At 46.9% G+C, this 24,759-nt stretch overlaps 1 protein-coding gene across 1 annotated transcript in view; it reads left to right on the forward strand.

Moving 5' to 3' along the window:
• LOC119389731 (uncharacterized) overlaps window positions 1-24,759 on the forward strand; it is a 63,419-nt gene that overhangs the window by 30,152 nt on the left and 8,508 nt on the right. Inside the window, exons 11-20 of the mRNA XM_037657103.2 lie at window positions 46-268; window positions 3,059-3,169; window positions 4,878-4,958; window positions 9,426-9,541; window positions 13,640-13,698; window positions 15,225-15,276; window positions 17,283-17,350; window positions 18,710-18,813; window positions 20,600-20,662; window positions 23,466-23,573. Coding sequence (XP_037513031.1) covers window positions 46-268; window positions 3,059-3,169; window positions 4,878-4,958; window positions 9,426-9,541; window positions 13,640-13,698; window positions 15,225-15,276; window positions 17,283-17,350; window positions 18,710-18,813; window positions 20,600-20,662; window positions 23,466-23,573 — 985 coding nt within the window. The remainder of the gene's footprint in view (window positions 1-45; window positions 269-3,058; window positions 3,170-4,877; window positions 4,959-9,425; window positions 9,542-13,639; window positions 13,699-15,224; window positions 15,277-17,282; window positions 17,351-18,709; window positions 18,814-20,599; window positions 20,663-23,465; window positions 23,574-24,759) is intronic.

The raw sequence follows: 24,759 nt of genomic DNA on the forward strand, positions 1-24,759 counted from the left end.
CTTAAGGTAAAAGTATGTTTTTCTTTTTCTTTCCTCCCATTGCAGGGACGAATATTACGCGTTCATATTTTATGACACAGCTCTGAGGGCGGGGGGTAACTTCATGGTCAAAGGTACGATACCTGATGACCTGAGGCAGCTTTGGTGTTTCCGCTACCTCGACTGGTTGATGCCGACCGCGATGGCTGCTTCGTCTGAAAAGTACATAATGAAAACCTATTGGCCATTTGGTCTCAAGAATCCCAAGGACCCCAAGAATCCGCTTTCGGTAAGAAACGATTAATGCATCCGGTTTAGCACCGATATTAAGCATTATTTCTCGACTGTGCTTTTGAAAAAGGTGGCCTGACTGGGCGCTCACGTTACCTCTGTTCATGGATGGGCCGACAACCGCTTTTCGACGACCTTTCCTTTTCTTAAAGCGAATCTTGTATATTACCTCACCGATTTCGTTGGCGTTGTAGGTGTGACCCAGCGCCAATGGCCGGCGCCCGTGAGCTCAAAGACGGTACGCGGGGCACATGTTTCCAATTATTGATGCTGTCTCGATCGGCGATCAGCCCTTTCATTAACGGCATTCTGACCTTATCGACGTTGTCGAGGTAATTTGTCATTTAGCGCTACCACGGTTCATATATGAACGCACGACCGTCGTTGTGGCCTCGCGCTGCCATTTTTTGGCTTCCTATAGTTAGCTCAATTGGCAGAGCGACCGCCCCGGAAAGGCGTTGGTCCCGGGTTCGACGCTCGGACCAGGACGAATATTTCGGCAACTAAGAAGCTTTCTTTCTGACAGGATTTCCTTGTGGCTTCGTGCTACGAACGGGTGGCTGTCCCTTTCTCGACCCTTCCGCCACCTTGCGGGGATTCCGCAGAACCGATCTGCAGCAACTCAAGTAGTTCGTCAGGACTCAGGAACGCCAAGTATCGCTTGCCCCCCCCCCCCCCCTTTTCCAGATAGAGCAAGGCTTCATGTTTTCTTTTCTTATTTTAATTTTTTTACGGCGCAACGAGAAACCCACCCTCGAAACTGTTTTACTCTATTGGTTAATTTCTGAAGTGTGTGTGGATATGTTATAAACAGAACCATAGACGTGCGCACAGGGGGGGGGGGGCGGTCGCCCCCCTTAATCATCTAAGTGGGGGGCGCAAAATCTGCCCCGTACATTGACCCTTCTAGTCACCTAAGAGGGGGGGGGGGGCGCAAAATCTGCCCCATACATGGACTTAGTAGGGTGGGGGGCGCTGCGATGAACCTTCGGCCCCCCCTAATGGGGAACCCTGCGCACGCCTATGAACAGAACCTCTATTAGGCACCCCTACGGCAGCAACAATGAGAAATGAGCGATGCCCGCCTAGTAAACTGGTGGATCAGAGTGACGGGCGGCTTTTGGTAGAGTGAGTGCAACTTTCGTTAAACGTGCGCATTCTGGCCTAGTGAACTACGTCTGATTAAAACAAATTACGGGGTGTAACTTGGGCAGTTTCGGTTATGTGTAAAGAAGAGTGTCACTCGTCGTTGAGGCTAGTGCTGCTGCTTTGTTATCGAGTGTACAATCGACCAAAGGAATTCAACAGACAGTTAAGATAGTTGTTGGGGTTTAACGTCTCAAAACAGTGCTTTGTTATCGAGTGTACAATCGACCAAAGGAATTCAACAGACAGTTAAGATAGTTGTTGGGGTTTAACGTCTCAAAACAGTGGTATGATTATGAAGGACGCCGTAGTGGAGAGCTCCGGAAATTTCGGCTAACTGGGGTTCTTTTAACGGACAATTAAGCCAAGGAAAGCATAGGGGACGTTTGTTTTTTAACTACAGAGTAATATCTGCATCGAGGAATCAAAAATGGACTCAAAATTGACTCGAAAGGAATAAAAATAAAAAATGGACGAAAAAGCACCTTTTGCGCTTGTGTGATCCGTGCCCGCAACCTTCGAAGTACGGTTTCGATGCTGTACCAAATGAGCTACGACGAAAGGCGCTTCTCCGGGGTGTTTCTGTGCGGCTAATCTCTGGGAGTTTTACTGTTTTACAGGTGTATTATCCCGCTTTTTGAGTCTACACGCGAGCTCTCAAATTCGAATTTGCAGTTAGCGCAGGAACGAAAATAGAAGTCAGCGTTTCGTGACTCTGCTTCTGAAACGTGTGCGCTCTAAAAAAAATGTATGTGTGACTGCTTTCGGAGAGACCTTACTCTGCCACGTATATGACTTTCTTTAAAGAGGTACTGACACAAAAATATTGGCCTCGCGTTTTTTTTTTTTTTTGCTGCAATGTGTTGCTGGGGACCTGTTAGGCATAACATGGCACATCGTTTGCTGCAGCGCGCGACAGATAATTACAGGCTCCTCATTACCGACCAGTGTCAGTTCTCGGTTTCAAAAACAAGCCTCCGGGTGCAACTATCACCACCTAGCGGGTGCAGCGCTCGATCACGTCAGCACACAGAACTGTGACGCACATCCGCGCGGTTCGCGAGCAGCTGCCGAGAAATAGGCTGCTGGTGCGAACGTGGCAAAAAAAAAACAACAACAAAAAAAAAAAACAAAAGAAACATGGCGGTCATAACTTGTTGCAGCGTGGTCTCGTGAGGGAAGTAGGGGGTCACCGAGGGTCACCTTTGAGGGTGTCAGTAGTGCGAGGGTGTCGATCGCTCACGCAAACTTCAAAATTCAATTAAAATACCTTCCAAGCTATATTCGCTGTTGATATGTTGCAGATGATATACGCATGTTCACGGGAAACGATCCCGCAGGCCATCTCGGCCGCGAAATTTTGTGACCCTTTAAAGAGGCACGTTAACTCTCTTGTGGGTCAAACGACTCTCCGAAGAGAGTATAGTGATCTCAAAAGGGAGTTAACGTGTCTCCTTAAGAGAGTCATATACGTGGCAAGTCAAGACTCCCCGAAAGGAGTCAAAGGACCCAGGGTCACGACCACCTCCGCTGTTTGCGTTTCGCTTGTGTGTGATGGAGTACGCGAATCGTAACTCATCGCTTGAATGGTGGCGCCAAGCTGCAGTGACACGTCTCGCATTCGCGTACCTTTGCTTCGCAGGCTTTTAGTCTCGGCATGAAGTACTTGTCTTTGCTACTCGACGCCTTTGTCCACTCGTACGCCCTGTCAGCTGCTTCCAGCGAAAAGTCTCGAGCGAACTTGTATACAAAGGTGAGTATGTGGAATGTTTGCCGAGCGCTTTGACGAGCTCCACTGCGTTACGTGACGAAAGTGCAGCGTACAGCCGATCAAATCTTTAACTAGCATGCGTGAGCGGCGACGTTTCTGTGCGTCAGCGCCACATGACGGAGCCAAGTTGCAAACAGGGCGAGCTTGAGTGCATGCCCACAAAGCGCTCTCAGCTGGGCCCATCGTCTGCTGGGCTGTTCCTTCTTAAAGGGAAACTAAGGGCAAATATTAAGTCGACGTTCATTGTTGAAATAGCGGTTCAGAAACCTCGTAGTGCTACTTTTGTGCGAAGGAAGTGCTTATTTTGAAATAAAATCACGTTTTAGTGGTCCTCATCGCGTTAGCGCACTTGCAGTCTTTCTCACGTCATTGTTGCCATGCCCAACGTTGCCCGCCTTTACTGCGCGGCGGCGTGCACTGGTGGCGTGCACCATTCGGGCTTCCGGCAACATCACATGCATGCGGCATTTTGTCGAACTTTCTGTCAGAGCGACTTTCACGAGCGCGCAAAACACACGCGGTAGTACGCGACACCGAAACTACCACTGAGACGCGACCGCGTGAGCGAAGCAGGGAGCCGGGCGAAGCGCAGTTCGGCGAAAACGGAAGCTTTGAACCATGCGCGCCGTTCCCCATGGCAACGCCAAGGAGGTTCTTTTTTCCATGAATCAAACAGAAACGACCAAACAGCATTTTATTACGTCTCTTAATGCACGGAAGGTTCATTTTTTATTGCAGCTAGTTTGATTACGAGTGATTAATTGTAGTCGGACTCTCTTACGTCATCGGTATCACTTCCAAAATGTCCCGCTCGTGCCGCTTATCGTGTGATACATTTAGCTTAATTTCTCGGTAAGCAGGGCACTGCTGTTGATAATATTGCCGTTTTAGACGTTGTCATACATTGAACTTTCACTCTGGCATAAATTATTTGCCTTTGGTTCCCCTTTAAGGACGTCGACCCACATTAGCATTCTTCATACGAACCATATTCAGCCTATCTCATGAGCGGGGGCGTTTGGCGTATCTCTAAATTTTATTTCCTCGATTGGGCTTGCTGCAACTTCTATCTTCGGAACATAAAATTCGAGCAAAACCATTCGCCTACTCACGGTGACTCCTCGTGTGAAGTGAGCTGATATGGGGTGACGTCCTTAAAGAAGAATAGCCAGCAGACGATGGGCTCAGTTGAACGCGTTTTTTGGGCATGCGTGTACCTACGCCGTGTTGCGAACTTGGCTCCGTCATATGTCGCTGCCGCACAGAAAAGTTGCCGCTCGTGCACGCTAGTTAAAGATTTGTGCCGCTGTATCTCCCGTTGCTGTGCTTGCAGGCAAAAGTTAAAATACGTAGCCTCTGCCGTTTTGGTAGGGGTTTGGTAGGGGCCGGGACAACCGGTATTGCCAGAAGCAAAGCCTCCGAGATTATATGTTTCGCGACTTTTCCGCTAGGGGTAAGCGCATGCGCGGGGGCGTCGTGTTTGGCCTTGCGAATTTTGGGGGTCGGCCTACAATCGAGGGCAGCCTAGATTCGAGTAAATACGGTAGTTTACGAGACACCGCTATGATCCAGAATATGGGCCCAGTAGATTTGTCGCATCGCAGCATCTGTAAATGTATCGTGTGCTGCATTCATGTCAGACGTGTCCGGCAGCGGCGATGATTTGATGTTGAATGTTTCCTCTTTTTAGATGCAACAGTTGGATTACATGGCATTCTACCCGAACACGTCAGACAAACAAAATGTTGATAAGGTTACTAATATGACCTCGGTAAGTAGGTCTACCTTTGTTTGCAGTTGCCTATCAAGCCTATCACATTAGCATGAAAGGGGATGATTTCATAAGCGCACCATCTATCTCACTGTTGCAGAAGGAGCTAATTAAGCTACCTATCACAGTGGCGCTAGCCACGTGTTCTATCTTGATACAAATATTGTTTGACGTTACGCTTTCAGCTGCGCAGCCCGTCTGGTTTTCTTAGGAGATGACCGTTTTTCAATAAAGCGCACTTGTTAGTTCAGTCGTGTGCGTGCAAGTTCTCGCCTCTGCGCTTCGTCTTCGGGCTGGTTCCTACCCTCAAGAAGATGTACCACTCGACCCAGATAACAACCCTTCTGCGATCATGATCGGCATGATCAGCCACATGATCGGGATGCCAATCATGATCGGCTGATCATGATGGGCATGCCGTTACGCAGGGCATGCCGTTACGCCGGTGCGCGTATTGCCTTAGCGTTCCACTCCTAAAGGCGAAGCTTAAGGGTCATTCACTTTTTATTGTATCATTGCGTCTTAACTCTCTTTGGGTTTTGTGTGTTGCTTGACAGCCCCTTTCTCTCTCCCCTGCTTTCCTCCGTTGAACAACGGCCGTTCAATAAAAAAAAAGTGCGGCCCATTGCTTGCCCAGAAAACAGCGGGAGCTGTATAACTTAATGCCGCTGTGGCACCACAAGACGGGTCCCACCAAGGTAGTTTAACCCCTTAAGTGCCGATTAAATTACGAAAAATTGTTCTAAAATTGTCAATTTTTATGACGTGAAATGCTTCAGTAAGATGTTGAAGACGGAAAAAAAAAACTTGCGAAAACGTTTACGCCTTATAATCATGCTTTTATTTATCATATTTCGCGCCATCATATAATACGCAGGCCCGTAGCCAGGAATTTTTGCGGAGGGACCCACTTGCTGAAGGCCTTGAGAAACGCATATTTTCGTTATTTTCGGTATCCCCCCCCCATCAGAATATAGGGAGGGGGGTGCCCTAGACCTCCACCCCCCCCCCCTGGCTGCGGGCCTGGTAATACCCCATACCTGGAGCACTTGAGGGGTATTCCTAAAGAACTTTCTGCAACTCCAGAAAGTATTTTACTTCCCGTGAACAAAATGTACTATTCCTTGAAAGTTAATTACAAACTAGATGAAGCTACCATCCTTGTGGTAGCGTTCAAAGCACGGCTTTGCGCCATGTTCGTTTATAAAGAGGTATTCACACGGGGGAGAAATCCTCGGGGGATAAAGGCGGAGCCTACAGTGACGTCAACTCGCGAGGAGATTTCCCCACAAATGTCCCCCACTCACACGGACGAGGCGAACGGAGGGGGAGACCAGTGTTACCAGACTACTCTGGTGGCTTGTACCGCCCGTTTCACCAGGTGCTGACGACGAGCTGCAGACTGGACTACTCTAACTGGACACCCACTGCCGCTCTTTGCAGGAGAAAGTGCAACAATGTGGCCAAACAAGAGCACGAAATTTCGCTATATACCCCACCGCCGGGGGATCGTTCGTCCTGTCGGGGAAAAAATCCCCGTGTCCTCCGAGGAGGCGCGGGGGGGTCGCGCCCACTCACTAATCTGTGACATTTGGGTATATCGCGCGGTCATTGGGGTATATTACATCATTTGTAGAAAGAAGAGTGGACGATTTCTAGCTGACTTTGAGAATTAATTGTAGATTCCGAGCCGCGTGCTGCGCTATAATGTTTGACTCGCGTGCTCTCAGGAGCCTCGACTACCGATCGGCAGCGTTTTCTGACCATGCTGAAAAAGTATTGCAGGGCCCCTTTAAGAGTGAAACGGGATAGCGTTATCGAGCCCCATTCGCATCGCCTTCTCATTCGCTTTCACTCTGAACACCTCAACCGTGCCGTGAGGGAAGGAATGCCTGTGCGCGTTATGAACGCTCCTAGGGCGCCTACTTCAAGCTCATTTGCGAAGTACCCACTGCGCGCGTCCGCAAGGCAATAAGCGCACCTGTGTAGCTGCACACTGTGCTCATGATGTTGATGATGATTATTATGCATGAGTTGATCCCTTTTGTAATGACTAGCGCGCTTTAAAGCGCTCGCTCGTTACGCAGTTCAGATGGTGCGCTTCCTGATTTGATTCTTCCCTTCTGCCAAGCAATATTACGTTTGTTAACGTCACTTCTACCCTGACATGGCACCTCCACCGTAGAGTTTCCTAAAATTAACTAGAGGGGACTCTGGCGCTGCGATCGTTCAGCCACCGTGGAAATGATGGGTAGTACACGGATTTGCCTAGTCTTCGTACTTGCGGGCTTCGAACGCACTCGTGGCTTTGTTTATTGCTGTGGTTTGGTTTTTTTTTTCGGATAAACGAATGGATCGTTGTGAACTTCGTGGCCAGATTTGAATTGGCGAGGCTAAAAAGGTTAAAGTGAAGTGTAACTGCTGACTTTTGCTGAACTTCGTATTGCGACAAAGCGGATGCAGGCGACGCGGAGCCGAACGAAGTTTTGACAAATCCGTGTACTACCCATCAATCCCATGCTGGCTGAAGCGCTATGCGTTGCAGCTCCCATAGACACTAGCGCCAGAGTTCCCTCTAGTAAGTATTGTAGGAAACTCTATGGCCTCTACAGGGCTGTTTTTCCGCAGGTGTTTCAAGTGCGGGCGTGGCTCTGTGGTAGAACACTTGATTGCCTCACGGGATGTCCGGGCTCGATTTTTATTTAAAAAAAAAACGAGAGATAGCCTACTTGAACTGGTACAGCGCACCACGGGAAAATATAAACGGCCGAGCTCGCCAGACGAAAGGACATAGCGCTAATATCCAACTGGCTTTTATTGGCAAATTACATGAAATATATTCTTGGCGTGACGCTCGGGTGCGCGTTTGTGTGCCTGCGCAAGAATATATTCGATGCAATTTGCCAATAAAAAACAAGTCGGAAGTTAGCGCTCTGTCCTTTCATCTGGCCGGCTCAGCCGTTTAATCTTTTTCCCATGGTGCGCTGCACCAGTTCAAATATACGACAAGCCAACTACCCAACCTTGAACGCTTGTCGAGGGGCGGGGCGTACAACAGAACAGAGATGGACTAAGTCTATGTCCTGTTGTTCCCCGTTTGTTCAGTGCAGTTCGTTTCGATCGGTAAAGTTTCTTGATGATAGGAAAGAGTCGCTTTTCGCGGGCACACTCTACCACACAATTTCAAAATGATTTCAAAGATTTCATATACGAAATGTTTCTAAGCTAGAACAAGGACTACCCATGATTACCGTGGTGCGTGAAGACGTTTGTCAGTTTCTTTAGTATTGGATATAATGTACAGGGAATCCACACCTAACCCTGTAAGAGGCTCTACCAGACACCAAAGTCAAGAATTAGTCTTCTCCATTTCTTCTGTGTATACAGTCCAACAAGTTCATTTCTCTCGCGTATTACACACTATTTTTTTCGGTTATTTATTTATTGAGTTATTTACTAATTTATTTATTTAAAAAATCCTCACAGGCCTCGACAGAGGCATTGGGTAAGGGGGAATCACAATAATAATAAATGATCATGCATTATGAATACATATTATCGTACGGGATGGAACGGCTGAAAGCGTACACAACTTTTTGAACATATTAGAATATTATTTAACAATAATTGTAGAGGCAAAAACAAATGAAATAGTTGAATGTATTATACGAAAAAAATATAGCCAAAAAAATCAACAGATACATTTTGTACATGTGTAGGTAGTGCAAAGTAAAATACATAAAGAATGCAAGCGTAAGTAAAAAGAATTAACGAAATCATAAAGAAAGGCCATATGCATTTTGCCGAGGTTACGCATTTGAATGTGAAACGGTGAGTTGGCGTTATCGGTTGCGTGGTTCTTATATCAGACGTTGGGGCAATGTATGGAATCGCATAATTGCGTAATAACATTAAATGACCACTAAACAACCTCTCAAAATACAAAGAGCGAGCAGGTTATTCTCTCCTGGCGTTTTCCGTCCTTTCGGCCCAATTCATGACGTCAGCGGTCTGTTCACGTGACGTCGTGAGGAAACAAGCTCCCGATTGGTCCATATACGAGGCATATCAGTTGTGAATTGTCTCCTACCCTGCTGTGCCACGCAGTTGCACGCCTGTGCTGCATTGTCTCGCATGGCTGTTGAGTGCGATCGAATTCTTTCACTTCGTTTTTTTTTTTTTTGCGTTTTCGGCTCTACAAGGCGAGACAACAGCGTGTAGCCGAAAAGCGCGAAATACTGATAGGCTCAGCGCTTAGTGCTCAAATTGCCCACGTGTTTTATGAAGATATAAGTGGCGAGGAGGTGATTGCGCTTGTAGGAATGGTAGTGAACGCAACGAACAAACTACTCTCTCATCTTTCAACTAGGGGTGGTTTGGGGACCTTGAAAAAAAATAGCGTGTTCAGCGTGCATATACTCCAGCTCATCGCACATTCGCTTCCTTCCTCTCCTCTCTCTCTCCCAGAAACTTGCTATCGTCGATGACTTCTCACTAAGCACGTACTTTGTGAACAGAAAACAAAATTTTGCGTATTACTGGCAGAGCGCGGCTGCAGATCTGAAAGATGGTTACATCGAACGGTAAGTTTTCTATCCTTCTTGAGTCCAACTCAAAGACGAGGGTTCGAGCACGCCGCCTGTATATTCACTGCGCGAATAGATACGCACGATATTTTAGAGAATGGGGAAGCTATACGCGTGACGATTCGCTTCGGTCCCTAAAATATTTTCTATTTCTGCACGCTTAGCCGCAGTGAAGTCATAGCTCGATCTTTCGGTGAACACTCGAGAGGTGTCGTTTTTCGCCGATGATTTTTAGCTCCGAAGCTCTTAAAAAGTCATGAACCACTTTTCCAGGTAATCATCGAATTACCTCAGTATCGGCGTTTATTGCTGCACCAGTCGACTGCCGCAAAATTTTGTTGAATCCGCCAAGAACGAGCGGAGGAAGCGGAGTTTGTCATGCGCTTTCTCTCGTCCCGACGAGCGCGCTGGAAGCTACACAAGGAGGTGTGGCGCGCGTTGAGTGTGCGTGATGAAACGCGATCGCTCTCTACCGTTATTTTTCGCGCGCGAGTGTGGCTCACTGTGTAATGTTATCATACTATGGAACGCTGCGCCGGCACGTGACGGCACCTCGTGGCAAGAAGCGCATTCTGATCCAAACGCCGCTCTAGCATGCTACCCGCTGTTCGTCGACAAACAGCGAGCGCCGGCACCTCCGAAGCGAGTGATGGCGGGCCTCCGTATGAAAAGAGCGCGCCTGATAAAAATGGCAACTTCGCCCTTCTCTTGTAAGCGCTCCTCTGCCGCGCACAACAGCGAGATTTGGCTGATATGTTCATAGCAGTGTCTCCAATCCGCAGGATGTGTTTTCTCACCAAGCCCGGCGGTTGATTCATGACCCCTTTTATTAGCTATGCGTATTGTTGAAGTTTAACTTCGACCCATTTGCGAGGGAATGAAACAAGGTCGAGCAAGAGTGAAGGTGTGTTTCGCGCCTGACCGACGCCTGTCAAGAATTAGAGCGAGCATTGGCATTTAATGAGCGTTTATGAGTAAATAAGGGTAAAAGATGTGCACTCTAATTAATAGTAAACAACAGTATTTAATCTAAGAAAAAAAAAGTCATTTGACTCTTTTTGGAGAGTTCTGGCTTGCCACGTATTTGACTCTCTTTAAGAGGCACGTCAACTCTTTTTGGGGGGTCATTATGCTCTCTTCGGACAGCCGTGGCACCCATAAGAGAGTTAACGTGCCTCTTTAAAGAGAGTCATATACGTGGCAAGTCAGGACTACAGTAAGACTGATAACTGGGCAAGTTGGTATGTATCCATATTTAAACTTTTTTAGCGCGCACAAAAGGCAAGGACTCGTGTGTCTCTTTCTTGTGCTTGTCTTTTGTGCGCGCTAAAAAAGTTTAAATATGGAAGTCAGGACAACCCGAAAGGAATCACACATACTCTTTTTTTTTTCTTAGAGTGTAGGACAGCAAACGTAACATGAGCATGTGCAAAAAATAGTTGCGGAAATTGCCGAAGCAGGGTTATCTGGAAAGAAATGTGCCACCAGTACAAATCCAGGCTCCTTACGTTGTAAAGCGACGATGAATGTAGCGCAAGCGAAACGCACTCGAATGCCAAGTCAGGGACAGTTGGATACGTATTCAAGTAAGTTAGCTGTTTGATAAAGCAAGCATCTGGAAATCATTGTTCTTGCAGGCCCTCTTGACCTGCTGGTGTAGGTGCCCAAAATTTTACGTCTGCTTTGGTGCTTCTTCCGTTGAAATGACGCATTTAATATCCGAGAAAATTCCTGATATGGAAGGCTAACCTTTCTTGATAAAGCTGATAAATGTTCAGTATGTTTAACTGACCGAATAGAGAACTCATTTTGTATTTTATGTGTAGTCCCCGCAGAAAAAGATTTGCATAAGTGACAGTTCCTGCCAATGGTCGCTTGTTCTAATCACTTTGTACGGCTATTATACATTTACAACTTCTCGATATGCTTTTTTTTTTCTTTTAAAATAATTGTTTCCGTAGATAGGTTAGTATACGCAGTGGTACACCACAAGGGCAATGTAAATGAATAAGGGCTGCAACTTCACAGTAAAAATAAAGCTGCAACTTCTCAGTAAAAGGCTCTGTATCTTGAAACTTGTGAGAGGCTGGTCGAATGCACTATTTCAGATCTTGCGTGGTCGGTATGGAGCGCCCCGAGTCAGTGCGTTTAGACAGCTATACCTGGAAACATAGACAATTCTTCCTCAATAAGTGATATGCCACTATCTAAAATTGATGACTGAAGATTGAATTTTTTAAAGGTCATGAATATTATGTCATGTGTATTAAGACTATCATTCAGTTCAAGTGCATTCAGTTCAAGAGCGACAACTCCTCAAGCCGTTTGTTGGCTGTTCATTTACTAAACAGTTTCTGCCCAGCGAAAAATACATTGCCATCGGCTGCAATCAATGTGATGTCACTTGTGATAGGTATGTTGATTATATCGTTAATATAAAGCAAACGTAACCTGTGCACGAAAGCAGATCCTTGATGTGTGTGTGGGGGGTGGGGGGACGAATAGGGAAACCATTGTAACCACTCCTATGTCTGAAGCAACGTCGTCGGTGTAACTGCAATGCCGTCGCTTAATAAGCTAACTAAACGATTGTTGTAAATCAATGCCTCTGATACAGTAATGCTGTAGCTTTACAAGTACTATGCCGTTATTAACCAAATTAAACGCTTGTAAGTAAGAACATGTTGAGTGTGCTCACCTTTAGTGGTACTTGCTGTTTGGCTAGTTGGAGCATCATTACATCCAGTGTAAGGCTTGATAACAAAAACACGATTACAATAGAACACAGGACGTGTGCTGCTTTTACTTCTGGTTTGCAGCAATGCCGTTTCTTTTAAGGTATCTGCACAACCTACTGCTAATCGCTGGTTCAGCAACATTTCTAGACTGAAAGCACAGATATGTTCAAATCGTCTCCTTTAAAAGCAGCACTAAAGGCACGTTCACACTAGAGCCCGGAAGCAGGCGAAAGCGACAAAATCCGCTCGCTGCGCTGCCTGAGCGGGCGGAAAACCAGGCGGTGAGACCGATCGGTGTAGGGCCATTTTCGCCACGGGGGTAGGGCAAAACCTTTCCGCCTCACCGGAGGCGGCCGTACTTACCAGCACGTATGTGCTGGCGTGGTCTATATAGACCACGTGATGTGGACATCCGGCAGTGAATTCAAAAATTGCCGTGGTTAAACGCGGTTAAACAACGTCTATTTAGTGATAGCTCGGTTTTGCTTGCTTTGGGAAAGGACGAGACCACTGGTTTGCAGATACTTAACTTCATCGTATCTCTTGGTTTAGGCAAGGAGGACGTCTACACGCTTCGTCTACACACCGCGACAATGGAGCCGACGTGATGCACTACCAGTGGCGTAAATCCAGAAAAACCACAAGGGGGGACGCATCTTGTTATGGCGGAAATTTGTTTTTATAAATATAGGTTTTATTTTTAAGTACATAAAAATTAAAATTGCAGTTCGACATAAAATAACAAGAACGAACATTATTTTTAATATAACACGACCATAATCGAGCAATCTGATTTATACTTTATTGTCAGTGGCTTCCGCCTTATCGTCGACATGAAGAAATCAAGATCAATGATCCGGAATTTACTTTGCATCTTAAAATCCAGCATAATCAAACATAGCATTTCTCGTAGCATTTCAAAAAGCTCGTGCTCTACAGTGACTTTTGAAACGAAAAGTCAGAATTCTGAGTTACAGAGAGTGCGCTATACTTAGCGCTCAATCAAATTAAATATGTTTGAAATATCAAGGGGTATCCCCTTGCAGCAGGAGGGACACCCCTTGCAGGAGTGCTCCTCCTTGCTAGGACCGTCCCCCACACACAATGATTTACGCCAGTGTGCACTACAAGACAACACACCGGCACTACTGCCTTTTGTCCCACCTTTCTCTTTGTTTGTTTTGTCTCTCTTTTGTCCTTGTAAGGTAATATGCTACACGTATAAAATTTGCGCTGCAATGTACTTCGATTTTGTGCGCGTTGTGACAGACATAATCCAGGCCGTGAATGACATATAACCGCGATGCTCCGCCGAATTGCTCAATCGTGAAGTCGTGTTCTCTTCTCTTGTGTCCAGGTTCCCCATGATGTACAGCGACGACGTCGGTGCCTACGACTACGGAACAAACCTGATGTGTACGCACGCAGGATTTGGAACCATAGACAGCGTCTTTGTATATACGCTAGCTCATGCTAGAACATCGACGAGGGGAAAACGGTCACGTTGTCGTGGTTCTTATCGGGGACGCGACTGTTGCGTCTTTTGGCGTTGGTTTTATTGGGTGACTTAGTTCTGAATTGAGAGAGGGGTGAGCGGTGCTCAGAGTCCAAAGCGGTCGTGCACTATACCAGCACGGGGTGCTTCAAGGCTCCCGTTATCATAAATTTAAAATTTGTCGTCCGACTCCTGTGAAAGACAAACACTTTATGCGGTGGCTTAATCACTGCGTCAATGTCGATTACGTCACCGGCTTCTCGTCGACGTCTCCTCGTCATGCCCTCAGTACGTACGGCGGCGGGCATCAAGAATTTGTGACGAACACTCAGTCAACAGGAACATTTCGCGTATTTAATTCTGGACATGTGTTGTAACCGGGCCGTTGAAAATGAGCGAGAAGGCCTCACACGTTCCTCTCCACAATGTTTCAGAACATTGCGCTCCATCCTCGGATAAACGTTCTTGCAATAAGCCGTCTTCATGCAACGCAGTACTGAAAAAGTTAACGCAAAAACCTCTGTCACTTGTGACTTAGTGAGATAACGCAAGTTCGAAGGCCATGGGTTCGGTCTCCGCGGATGGAGAGTCTGGTTTTTTTTATTGCGATAGCAATTATATGGACAGTCTCGGCTGGATTTTGCCGTCGCCGTCGCCGTCGCCGCCGTCATGCACCGTATATGTATAAGTATGTATATATATATAAAGGCCCCAAAGAAAAATAACTCAGAAAAATGCTTCCGAAGCGCGGAATCGAACCAGGGACCTCTTGATGCGCAGCGAGCGGCGCTGTCCACTACGCCACGAAACGCAGGTCCTCCACGTAGCTAACGGCGAGCGTTATATACACACCATTTAGCGCTGGACGGACTCTGAGACAGCAGGCGATAATAAGCGTTTCTTCATTACCAGCGAGGTGGCGCTAGGATCCCGACGGGCGCATTTAAAAGTCGTCGGCGAGCTCGCTCGCTTCTTCTTATATTTGCGCATGGGAGAAGCTTGCTCTTCCGCTGTCTGCTCGCGCGGTTTTCTCGTGGCGAGGGGTAGAGGAATGTTTCACGCTTTCACCGTGATGTCCGCGCTCATGTTACGGCGCGTACGAATGTCACTCGAGCTCAGGGACGCCGCCAAACGAACAAACAGAAGATGAGCGCGAACTATCAGGTGTCACAGCTCGACACTTGAAGCACGCTAGTTTCCTTCGCTGCTTCGGCCGCCTTTGCAACAGAAGCGCTGTTCCAACTGAGACTATTAGTTCCTTGCTATCGCATTCATTGCTTCGCCCTTGCGGCGAAACTGTGACTTTTTTTCGTCCGCCTTAAATCCGCCTTTATGTCCTAATTGCTACGCTTCAGCTAGAAACTACAGATTACATGCATTTCCTAGCTTCATTGTCTGTTCGTATCATTACTGGCTTTCTATGACGCTTACTAATTTTGTTCCACAGTCGTGCCCTTCGGAACGTTCAGACCATCCTACTACAGAGACAGCACGGCCTAGTGAGTATTGTTTTTGCTTTGAAGTACACTTTGCACGAAAAAAAGGAGCAGGGGAAAAGGAATGCGGGGGGGGGGGGTAACTAGCCCTGCAGTAATTTTTTTTGTATTTCGTCCCTGCGAATGAAACGAGCACTGCAGCCCCGCATAAAAACAACCCTCTTCTCAACCCACCGTAGCCTTAAAAAAATTAAATAAGGAATCTGGGTTGAAACAAAGCTCTTTCTGGGACTGTAACAAAGCGGATCCAAGAAAATTCGAAAGTAAAATGAAGAGCGTTGTGTCTGAGGACTGAGTTTGATTTTATCCGCGACAGCCTACTGCTGTGCATGACCCTACAACCGAGCAGTTTTTAGCTAAATGCAGTCCCAGTCTAACTTGGGTGGCAAACAATCCCAGTTGCGGTTATATTTGCACTCATTCGTGCATAAGCCATGGAAAGGAGCCAATCGCTGTCAAATGCATTGCATGAGACTGGCGCGTAGCTGTTGATGTGTCATAAATCTGAATTGCGAGCTTAAGTTACAAAATCTGGTCCTAATCCCTTCGCGTTTAGGACGCGAAGGGATTAAGACGCGAAATCGGGTTTATATACATAAGATATATTTAGACTACATCGAATTAGGTTGGATCAAATCCTTTATACCGAATTATATTCGAACACGACAATGATTTAACGTCAATGCATAGGGAAATGTACTACTGCATCGAACAATAGCCGGTACATTTCATGCATCGAACATCTGGAATAGGACAGCGCGAAATGCCTCAAGAAGTTTGATTTCCCCCACAAGTGGTGGGTATTTTCTTGTTGAAGGGGCTATCCCGCATGCATTTGTGAGCCCGAGCGCTGTGATTAGGAGGGCGCCGCGCGGAGCGAGTAGAAACTACCGCTTGCCATTAGATGCCTTCTCCCATGATTCCTCATCGTCGCGCCCGTCAACACGTGGGCCCGTGGTGCGCGATCGCAGTTCGCTTCTCCGCGGTTCTCCGCTCCCTTAGTTAACGCGATGGCTGTCTTGAAACGGGAGACCCTGATGTTCTCTGCAAAGCTGGTGGTAATCAACGCAGTCGCATGGGATAAAATGAGTCTGACGTCGCTTATGTGTACAGCATTGCGATAAGCACGCGGAGAACAAGGTCGACATCGGGGCCAGAGCGAACTGAGGGCTTGCGGCGCCCGACGACTACAAACAGCTGCATATGAAGATTATGAGGCGCTGACTACATTGATACCGTATTTTCTCGCGTGTAACCCGCCCCTGCACATCGCCTGTACACCCTACTACAAACCGCGGAAACTTGAAAACTACAAAAAAAAAAAAAACTCGCGTATTGTCGTGGAGCCACCTTCCAAACATTCAATTCACTTTTAAAATTAGTAGTTCTAGCGAAAAATCTTCAATGCAAAAAAATTGTAGCACTTTTTCTGAAACGTCGGAATATTTCATCTATACTAAGACAACTGACAATCCGATAAGCTGGGTTATATAAGCAAATGTTACCTAACTAACCTGTAAAATAGTAACTATAAAGAAAATATTCAATAGAAAAATTGTAACGTCTCTTTAACAACTTCAGATTATTTCATCTATGCGAGCTGCCTTGTTTAATTTTTTTCCGGCTTTTCTTTAAAGTGCGAGAAATAAAAAAAAATACTTTGCGCAATATAGCTGAAACACCCTGTAAATATCAAGGGGGCACCTCCGCATTCTCACTCATCCTTGAATGGCGCGAAGGGAGCGACGCAAGGAAAAGCCCGAACATTAAATATTGTTGTTGGTATTTTAATCAACGCCTAGCTTTCTCATCTGCTTTTTTTTAATTACTACACCGCGTTCCGGACCTGTGAAAGTGCGAAAACGATAAACTTTGGCTGCAGGTATACGGTATACCCGAAAGCAAACTCTGACCGGTCTTGCAGCCGCACTGCGCTGACGGGTGTCTCACAGCTTGTTGCGCTGTGGCTGTTATCCGCCAAACGACTACGTTTTTTTTTTCTGTTTCAGCATGGGGAACTACGCCACATTTGGTTACTGGGGCTCGAAGAACATCCTGAAAATGCTGAACAATGCTGGTGAGTTGGCATTGAGACGGTGGTACTATGTGTATAGGCACATCAAAGGGCCCCTAAACAACCTCCGAAGATACAAAGAGCGAGCACGTTATTCTCTCCTGGCGTTTCCCGTGTTCACGTGACGTCATGAGAAAATAAGCTCTCAATTGGTTCATATACGAGGTATAGCAGTTGTTAATGATCTTCTACTCTGCTTTGTCATGCAGTCGCAGGCCCTTTCTGCCTTGTCTCGCATGACTATCTTGCGCGATAACTGATTGCACTTCGTTTTGTGCGTTTTCGACTTCGAAAGTGGATGTGACAGCGTGTAGCCGAAAGTCGCGAAATTTTGACACGCTCAACGCTTAGTGCTGACCTTAACAGCAGGGCTGTTTAAGCCGAGCGTTGGTCCAGCCGTCGCGTACAAACTCCGCCCAGCAATGACGTCACCGCGCGTTGCCTAGCAACCGGTGGCACCGCTCTGCACAGCTGTGCGCCTGTTTCGCGAGCCCAGACACGGTCCCGCCGAGCTCCTGCCAGGTGCGCACGACTGCGCATGCGCCGTGATGTCACCACAGCGCACATGCGCTTGGCTCCGCTCACCCGCATTGCTCAACGTGAGGTCGCTGCATAGCCACACCGTGGACGTTAACCACGACGAAATGCTGTGGAGGGCCACGTTGATGTGATTTACCGAGACGTGGAACAGCCGCATGCAGATCAACGATTCAAAGTTTTGTCATAACCTCGAAACACCAGAACCAGCTAGGTGCCGATCAGCTCCGCCGTGTCTTTAGCCTTGCGCAGCTAATGCAAGCTACTCCCCGCTTTTTTCCCACGTGTTTTATGAAGAAATAAGTGGCGAGGTGGATATAATGCCCTTAGTAAGGCTAGTAAAGGTGAGAAGGAAGCCATTCTCTCGTCCTTGAACTCTGGAGTGGTTTAGGGGCCCATCAACCCTCTCCTCAAAAGTACTGTTAAGGGCCGCCTGTGGTCGCTTTTCGTGGTGTCTAGCCGTATGTAACTATGTTTGATTCGTGAGGCAATTTAATCGTGTTTGGATTCGCGCTTGTCTTGTGCGCAACGCACGTACAGTCGACAGCAAACGTTCAAGGACCACGCTATAGTTCGTGCTTGACTATCGTGTTATGTGCTATCGTGTTATGCTCTGACAAGAGAGCCAGAGGCAGTAAACTCCATAGGCATGTTGTGTGAGGCTGTTTGACGTAGAATGGTTGCATATATGGCATATGCTTTGTAGCAGTTGACTACACTGTGGTGCATGGCTACTTGTCTTGACTGACTGAAAACGCGAGTGAACTTGATTTGCTTTTTGTTGTGTAACGCCGCTGCCGTTGCAATTTTCGTTCTTTATGGCAGGAAGCTACGCGAAGACAGGATATAGCTATCCGCAAATGTGGCCTGGCACATACGCAGTGGGCAAGATGAACTGGCACTTCAGATGTTTCAACCCCGACAAAACGGTACGCATCACTTTTCTCTTTTTCTTTGGGGGGTGGGGGGGGGTGGGGAGGGGGACACACACACACACGTGTGGTGCTCAACCATGTAACACGCTTTTACCCTCTAACAGAACAACGAATCGGACAGTTAACCTGGTTGACATTTCACTCTTTTTCCGTGTCCGTTGCTATTCGTTCTAGGAGTCGGTCTCATATGACAGCCGCATTCCAGCATTGACCAAGGTACAGCGGCGTATTTGGTAGTTGATAGCGCCTAGGCGCTTGAGGGCTCGGTGCGTGAGATCTTTGATCGAAATAGGGAACGCAAGAAAGCCCTCACTTAAGGAAGTCAGTGACACCGGTTATCCCAGGCAATTGAAAGTTGACAATGCAGTAACCAAGTGCAAGGTGATGGTCTGCGGGTGTACCATAGTATGTTAACTTTTTTGGCTTGCTTAAACGGTCATCCACTAACACGGCGGTGGAATTTTCGATGGAGGCGAAAATGCTTAAGGCCCGTGTACTTGGATTTAGGTGCACGTTAAAGAACCCCGGGTGTCCTAAATTTCCGGAGCCCTCCACTACGGCGTCTCTTATAATCATATCGTGGTTTTGGGACGTTAAACCCCAACAATTATTATAGTCATCCAGAGGTTTGGGTGAACGGCCTATTCACCTATTGCAAAGCGAAATACGTGTTGCGCGCAGGTCACTCAATTGCAACTGTGTCTGCAAATCAAGAAACGCCTGCACGGCGCGAAAACGGTCGACATTTAAAACGGAAGAGAGTGCACCCTTCCATTCGCGGGAGCCGCTTTTCGAGAGAGGAAAGTAACACGCATGTATACTTACACAGCAGCTGGCGCTGAGCCGTGCTTTCCGCAAGGGTTGCAGTTGATAGTGCCGTTTTTCCTTTCCCTAAAGAAAACTAACATGCCATGGATGACAAGGCGCTCATGACAAAGATAAGGCCCCCTACCGAGACGTCAGCTAGCCTGTCTGAAACCCTTTATTCCTGTTCATATAACCTTTATAGTAAACTGTACGTAACAAGTATTCGCTGAAAGTCCACGGGCCCTTGTTAAGACCGGTAGTGAAATGTTACTGACCGGGGCACGTGTCTTCGGCACTACATACAATGCGGAGCGCGCAGTGCCGCCACTACAAGGGATGCGAGAAACGTAATATAAAAGAATTGGAGCCAGCTACGCTCCGTAAAGGCCGTCGAAATTGCGAAGCTGATGCTTCCCTTCGTCAGGCTGTTGCTTCTTTATGTTTTGCCAAGTCTTTCTAAACTCTCGATCACGCTCACGTCGGGCGGCTTATTCCTCGGGAGCTCGAGCAGTCTTGGCCATTCTGGAAGAGCAAACTCCCGATAACGTCAGCACGCGTCATGATCTAGATCACTTTGTTTTGTTTTTCGTGCAACGCGCGGCTCACTTTCAGCGTGATCACGAGCGCACTGGTGTAATTCTACAGTGTATAATTCTAGCGCTATAGAGCACCGCTCGGGTACGCGTGGCGGCATCCCGCGGCGGCCGCGTTAACTATGCAGCTCACGGTCATATCAGCCAATGGCCGTGTCCGCGAGCTTATGACGCAGTCGGGCTTGAGTCTATGGCGTCATTTGTCACCGAAATCTAAGTACACGGGCCCCAAGCATTTTCGCCTCCACCGTAAATGCGGCCGGGTATAGACTCGAGATTGTGCCAGAGCGCATAGTTTCAAGCTGACATGATGTCTTATAATCTGCATATAAATCTTGTATATATATATACATTCTTTTTCTCTTCCTTCTTGCTTTCAGAATCTAACAATAAAAGCACGCCTGTTGGCCGAAGGAAACAACCCCATCTCACCCGGATTTCGGGTTAGTATTTTATTCCTCGAAGTTAACGCGTGTTTCTAGCGACGACCACAACGACTGTGACAAGCTGCCTTGTTACTGAGAAGTACTTCTTGAGGGACTAGTCGGTGAAGCGTCTTGAAAGGAAAGACGCAAATTTAGACAACACGAAAGTGAGACAACACGAGCGCCACTACAACCGAGTTGGTATAGGCGCTCGTCTTCTCTCACTTTCGTGTTGTCTAAATTTGCAAGCTGCCTTGCTACCTTCCTCACTTCGTTAATTGCCATTTTCGGTGAACGCCGTGTTCATCAAACTTGTGGTACATTCGAGTGGTCGTTTGAAAGTGGTGAATTCAATGGCTTTAAAGCTCTATAACGAGGACAAGCAGGTATGCAAGTCATGCTCCTGCTCCCTCATATTGTATTGGCCCGCTTATTTTAGGAGTTACGCTTAGTCGCTCTCTTACGTCAATTTTTTGGGAGCTTCCGGAGCGCACTGACGCGACCACCCGAATGTTCCATTAGTGGGATCTTCGTCAGTCGGATTAATTGGCCGGGCGATTGTGCCTTTTCACTCGCATCTTCTGCGTTTGTGACGGTGTGAGTAGCCTCGATGCCGCTAGTGTAGCGCCGAGGAAGTTAACAAAATACGCTCGTTAACGGCGCATTATCACGGAACAGCGCGAACTATTCGGGGCATTGAAACACAGAGGACACAACGCTGACTATCAACTCAGCTCTGAACGTCAGCAGCGCTGTGTCCTCTGTGTTTCATTGTTCCATAGTTTGCGCTGTTCTGCCAATAATGTTCATGAACCAGCTAGCCCACCTAAAATCCCTTGCGTGTTAATTGAAGAGGTCTCGTTAACAGGTCTCGTTAACACAAGACAACAAAGGTCTGGGCTGTCGGCTGATTCCTTCTATTCGAGATACATATCTTAGCTAACAACCTTCCCTTCACACCTACTGCCGCACTTTCGGAGCGGCGGTCTCTTGGCGTACCGTATTTACTCGGCAGTAGCGCACCCAGGATTTTTCCCGGCGAGGGGGATGTTGGAATTTTGACATTATGGTATCGCGGCAGAGGGGAGGGAAGTAGGCACCTTACATAAGTGCCAGTTCATTGCTTCAGCTGGAGAATCCAACAGGAAATACTGAATAACGTCAGTGATGATGATGCTGGTGCTGATTTATTCAGCATATTACAAAATGATCTTCAAGGAGCTTGATAGGGCCAAGGAGCCGCTCTGTAAAGCAGCGCACGTAGAAAATGAGCGGTAATTTGAATAAACCAACGCGTAACATAGTTCCCAGTGAAATTGCTCGGCGTGTGCTCATTTTCGTCAATTGTGCCGCTCCGCGTAGTGATAAGGGTGCTGACAGGCCGACTGGCTGGTGGGCGCACAGTGCTGCTTAAAGAAACTCTGCTGCTGAACATTTCCTACAGAACATCCCATATTATACTTCCTTTGAGCTTCGCCAAACTCCAAATATAAAAATTTGTCGTAAATATTGATTATAAAATCTGCACTGTTGATTGATTGTAAGCACTATGTGCACAATTCAGTGCTGCAAACGTAGTACGTTTATCAGCCCACGTGTAGACTGCTTTCTCCTTTGTGACGCATTCGTTTGTGTATCTGTCTGCTCATTCATTTGAGCATATGCCCCTTCTCATGTTCTCTGAATAAAATTTCCACTTGAGGTCTAGCCCTCGGTCCTTTCCAAACATCTTTTTTCTTTTTTTTTTTGGAGAGGGGGGACGGGGTGGAGATGTTTGCGCTAGTAGCTGTATGTCGCAGATAATACATGAGAACCAACTGGCCTAAATTTCTAGAATTAAAATTTTATTGCGTTGTTAAATAAAGTCAGATCACGCTTGAGCGGGTTTTTATAAGGGAAAATTTGCCAACGACGGCCCGGCATGCGTACCGCATAAAAAGAGCGCAAACTGCAAGACATATTTGGCTACAACGTCGTGGCGTACATCCAGGGTTCGGTGAGAACGCGCTGCTCCGTCCGGGGCCTTATACGCTGAGGATTATAAACGAAACGGTAATGAATCTGTGCGGTAGAGAACCTGCAGTGTTCCAATGGCTCAAGCGTATGAACAAAGAATACAAAATTTAAGGGCGGTCAAACTATGTCAGGTTGCAGGGCTTGTTGAGTTGAGCGATTTGTGCTAAGGGCAGATATGGGAACTTCATGGTGCCCGTTGCAATATTGTGTTAAAAAAAAACAAAAAAAAAACGGTCGTCATAAGTATAGGTGATGTTCTAAGATGGTGTTCGAGTGGAGATCTGTTCATGATCACAAGTATAAAAGACTCGCTCGGTGCCTTATGTATTCGCCTCTACTTCTTACTTCTCTAAGGCGAAAGGCATCTTTTAATTTTACTTCTCAGTCGATGTCTTAATCCTCCCCCGTCCCCTTCCGAAAGCTTTCTGCATCTAGCGTCATTTCATGCACTGCCTCCGAGATCAGAAGCACTGCAAGTTTTCCGCACACCACCTGGTTTCGCACTGCCTCCGTGATCGGCCCACCTTTGACCAAGCGACAATGTCATATGATGACGTCATAATGTGACGTCACGTAATGTAATGTCATAATTACCGGGCGATGACGTCAGGGTGACGTCGCAAATATTGGCGATCTGTGACGTCTTGATGACGTCATTTGGCGATGTCATCACGTGACGATTTTTTGCCTCACTCGTGATGACGCCGACGCCGAGGTACACCGACGGTCAGTTTTGGCGTTCGATGAGGCATCTAAGACTTTCGCCTTAATAAGAGTTCGCTTGCGCTTCTTCTAAACTCTGCAGTTTTTCCGGAAGCAAGCGTTGATCAGAGCTAACCCACGCCCGGAGTACCGACTTGACGAGGACGCCAAGGCCGACATGGATCAGATCTACCTCACAGCTGTGATGCGGGTGAGTGGCAAATCCGTATATGCGACAGATCTCGCGACAAATCGCTTAACGCAGTCGTATGAAACGTGGGGCTTCTTCCTCATGAAGCGGAAAGTTGGGGAAGTTTGCTAAACAGTGGCCGTCTCTCCTGGAAGGACGCATTATACGCGTGCTGTGCGAAGCTGCCGTTTTTCCGCGCGTCTTCGAACGTCGGATTTTCTTCAGCGCATATTAGCGAGCAGTGACGGGGAACAAAAAAAAAAAAAAAAGAACACCGATACGGAACACACTTGAAGTGTGAAATCCTGGTTCGATGACGTTTACTAAAGGCAAACGTTAGGAAAAGTGGAGGCGTGTCTTCGCCATACTAGGCAGAGTTACATCTAAGCCTTTCAGACACAAATTAGTTCTGTTCAATGTAAGCAACTGGTTTTCACAATTTGAGATACACATGATCATGGTAGTAAAAAAAATATGAAAATCAGCGCTCACATTTTTCGATCAAGAATAATTAGTCATGGAATTACTTATAAATTAATTATTACTTAATATTTATTATATTTATTACCTTATTACTTCAAAATATTTCGATGACATATAATTACTACCCATTAGCCAAATTTTAGATTTTCTATACAAAACTAAATGTCCCACCTCTGCAGGTTGAGAGAAGCTGCCTCAGCGAATTGTGGGAACAGCGCGAGCGCTTCTGTAATTTCTTCGTTCGCACGCGACCTCACTTTCTTGATTCTGCCAGGTTGACAGCATATGTGAGCAGATGTTAAATATGAGTTGTAGAACCTTTTCTACTGTTCGTTGCTAACTGACCTACAAAATTAATAATTTCAGTTATAATCACTGGTGCTAAAAGGGTCAAGGATGCTGGCTTCTTGACCTTAGAGAAGTACGCGTATGCGTTTTCACAAATTTTGAGTTGGCGTAATGTTTCTTAAAGGGACACTAAAGAGCAAAACGATTTTTCTCGCATTAGTAAAGTAGTCTTCCACGATACCGAAAACACCACGCTTGCTGCGAGAAGACGCTTAATAAGCGAGAAAACGCGCAAAAAGAAAATACAGGTGGCGCCGCCACCTTGGAATTCCCGCACCATTTGCCGTGACGTCACATAATTTTGACGGCGCCTGCTTGGGCCTACGTAGTTCACAATCGGTCAAACCGAAGTACATTGTCCTCTGATAGGGCCAGA

The sequence above is a fragment of the Rhipicephalus sanguineus genome, chromosome 4 (genome assembly GCF_013339695.2).
Source record: "Rhipicephalus sanguineus isolate Rsan-2018 chromosome 4, BIME_Rsan_1.4, whole genome shotgun sequence".
Classification (NCBI taxonomy): Eukaryota; Metazoa; Arthropoda; class Arachnida; order Ixodida; family Ixodidae; genus Rhipicephalus; species Rhipicephalus sanguineus.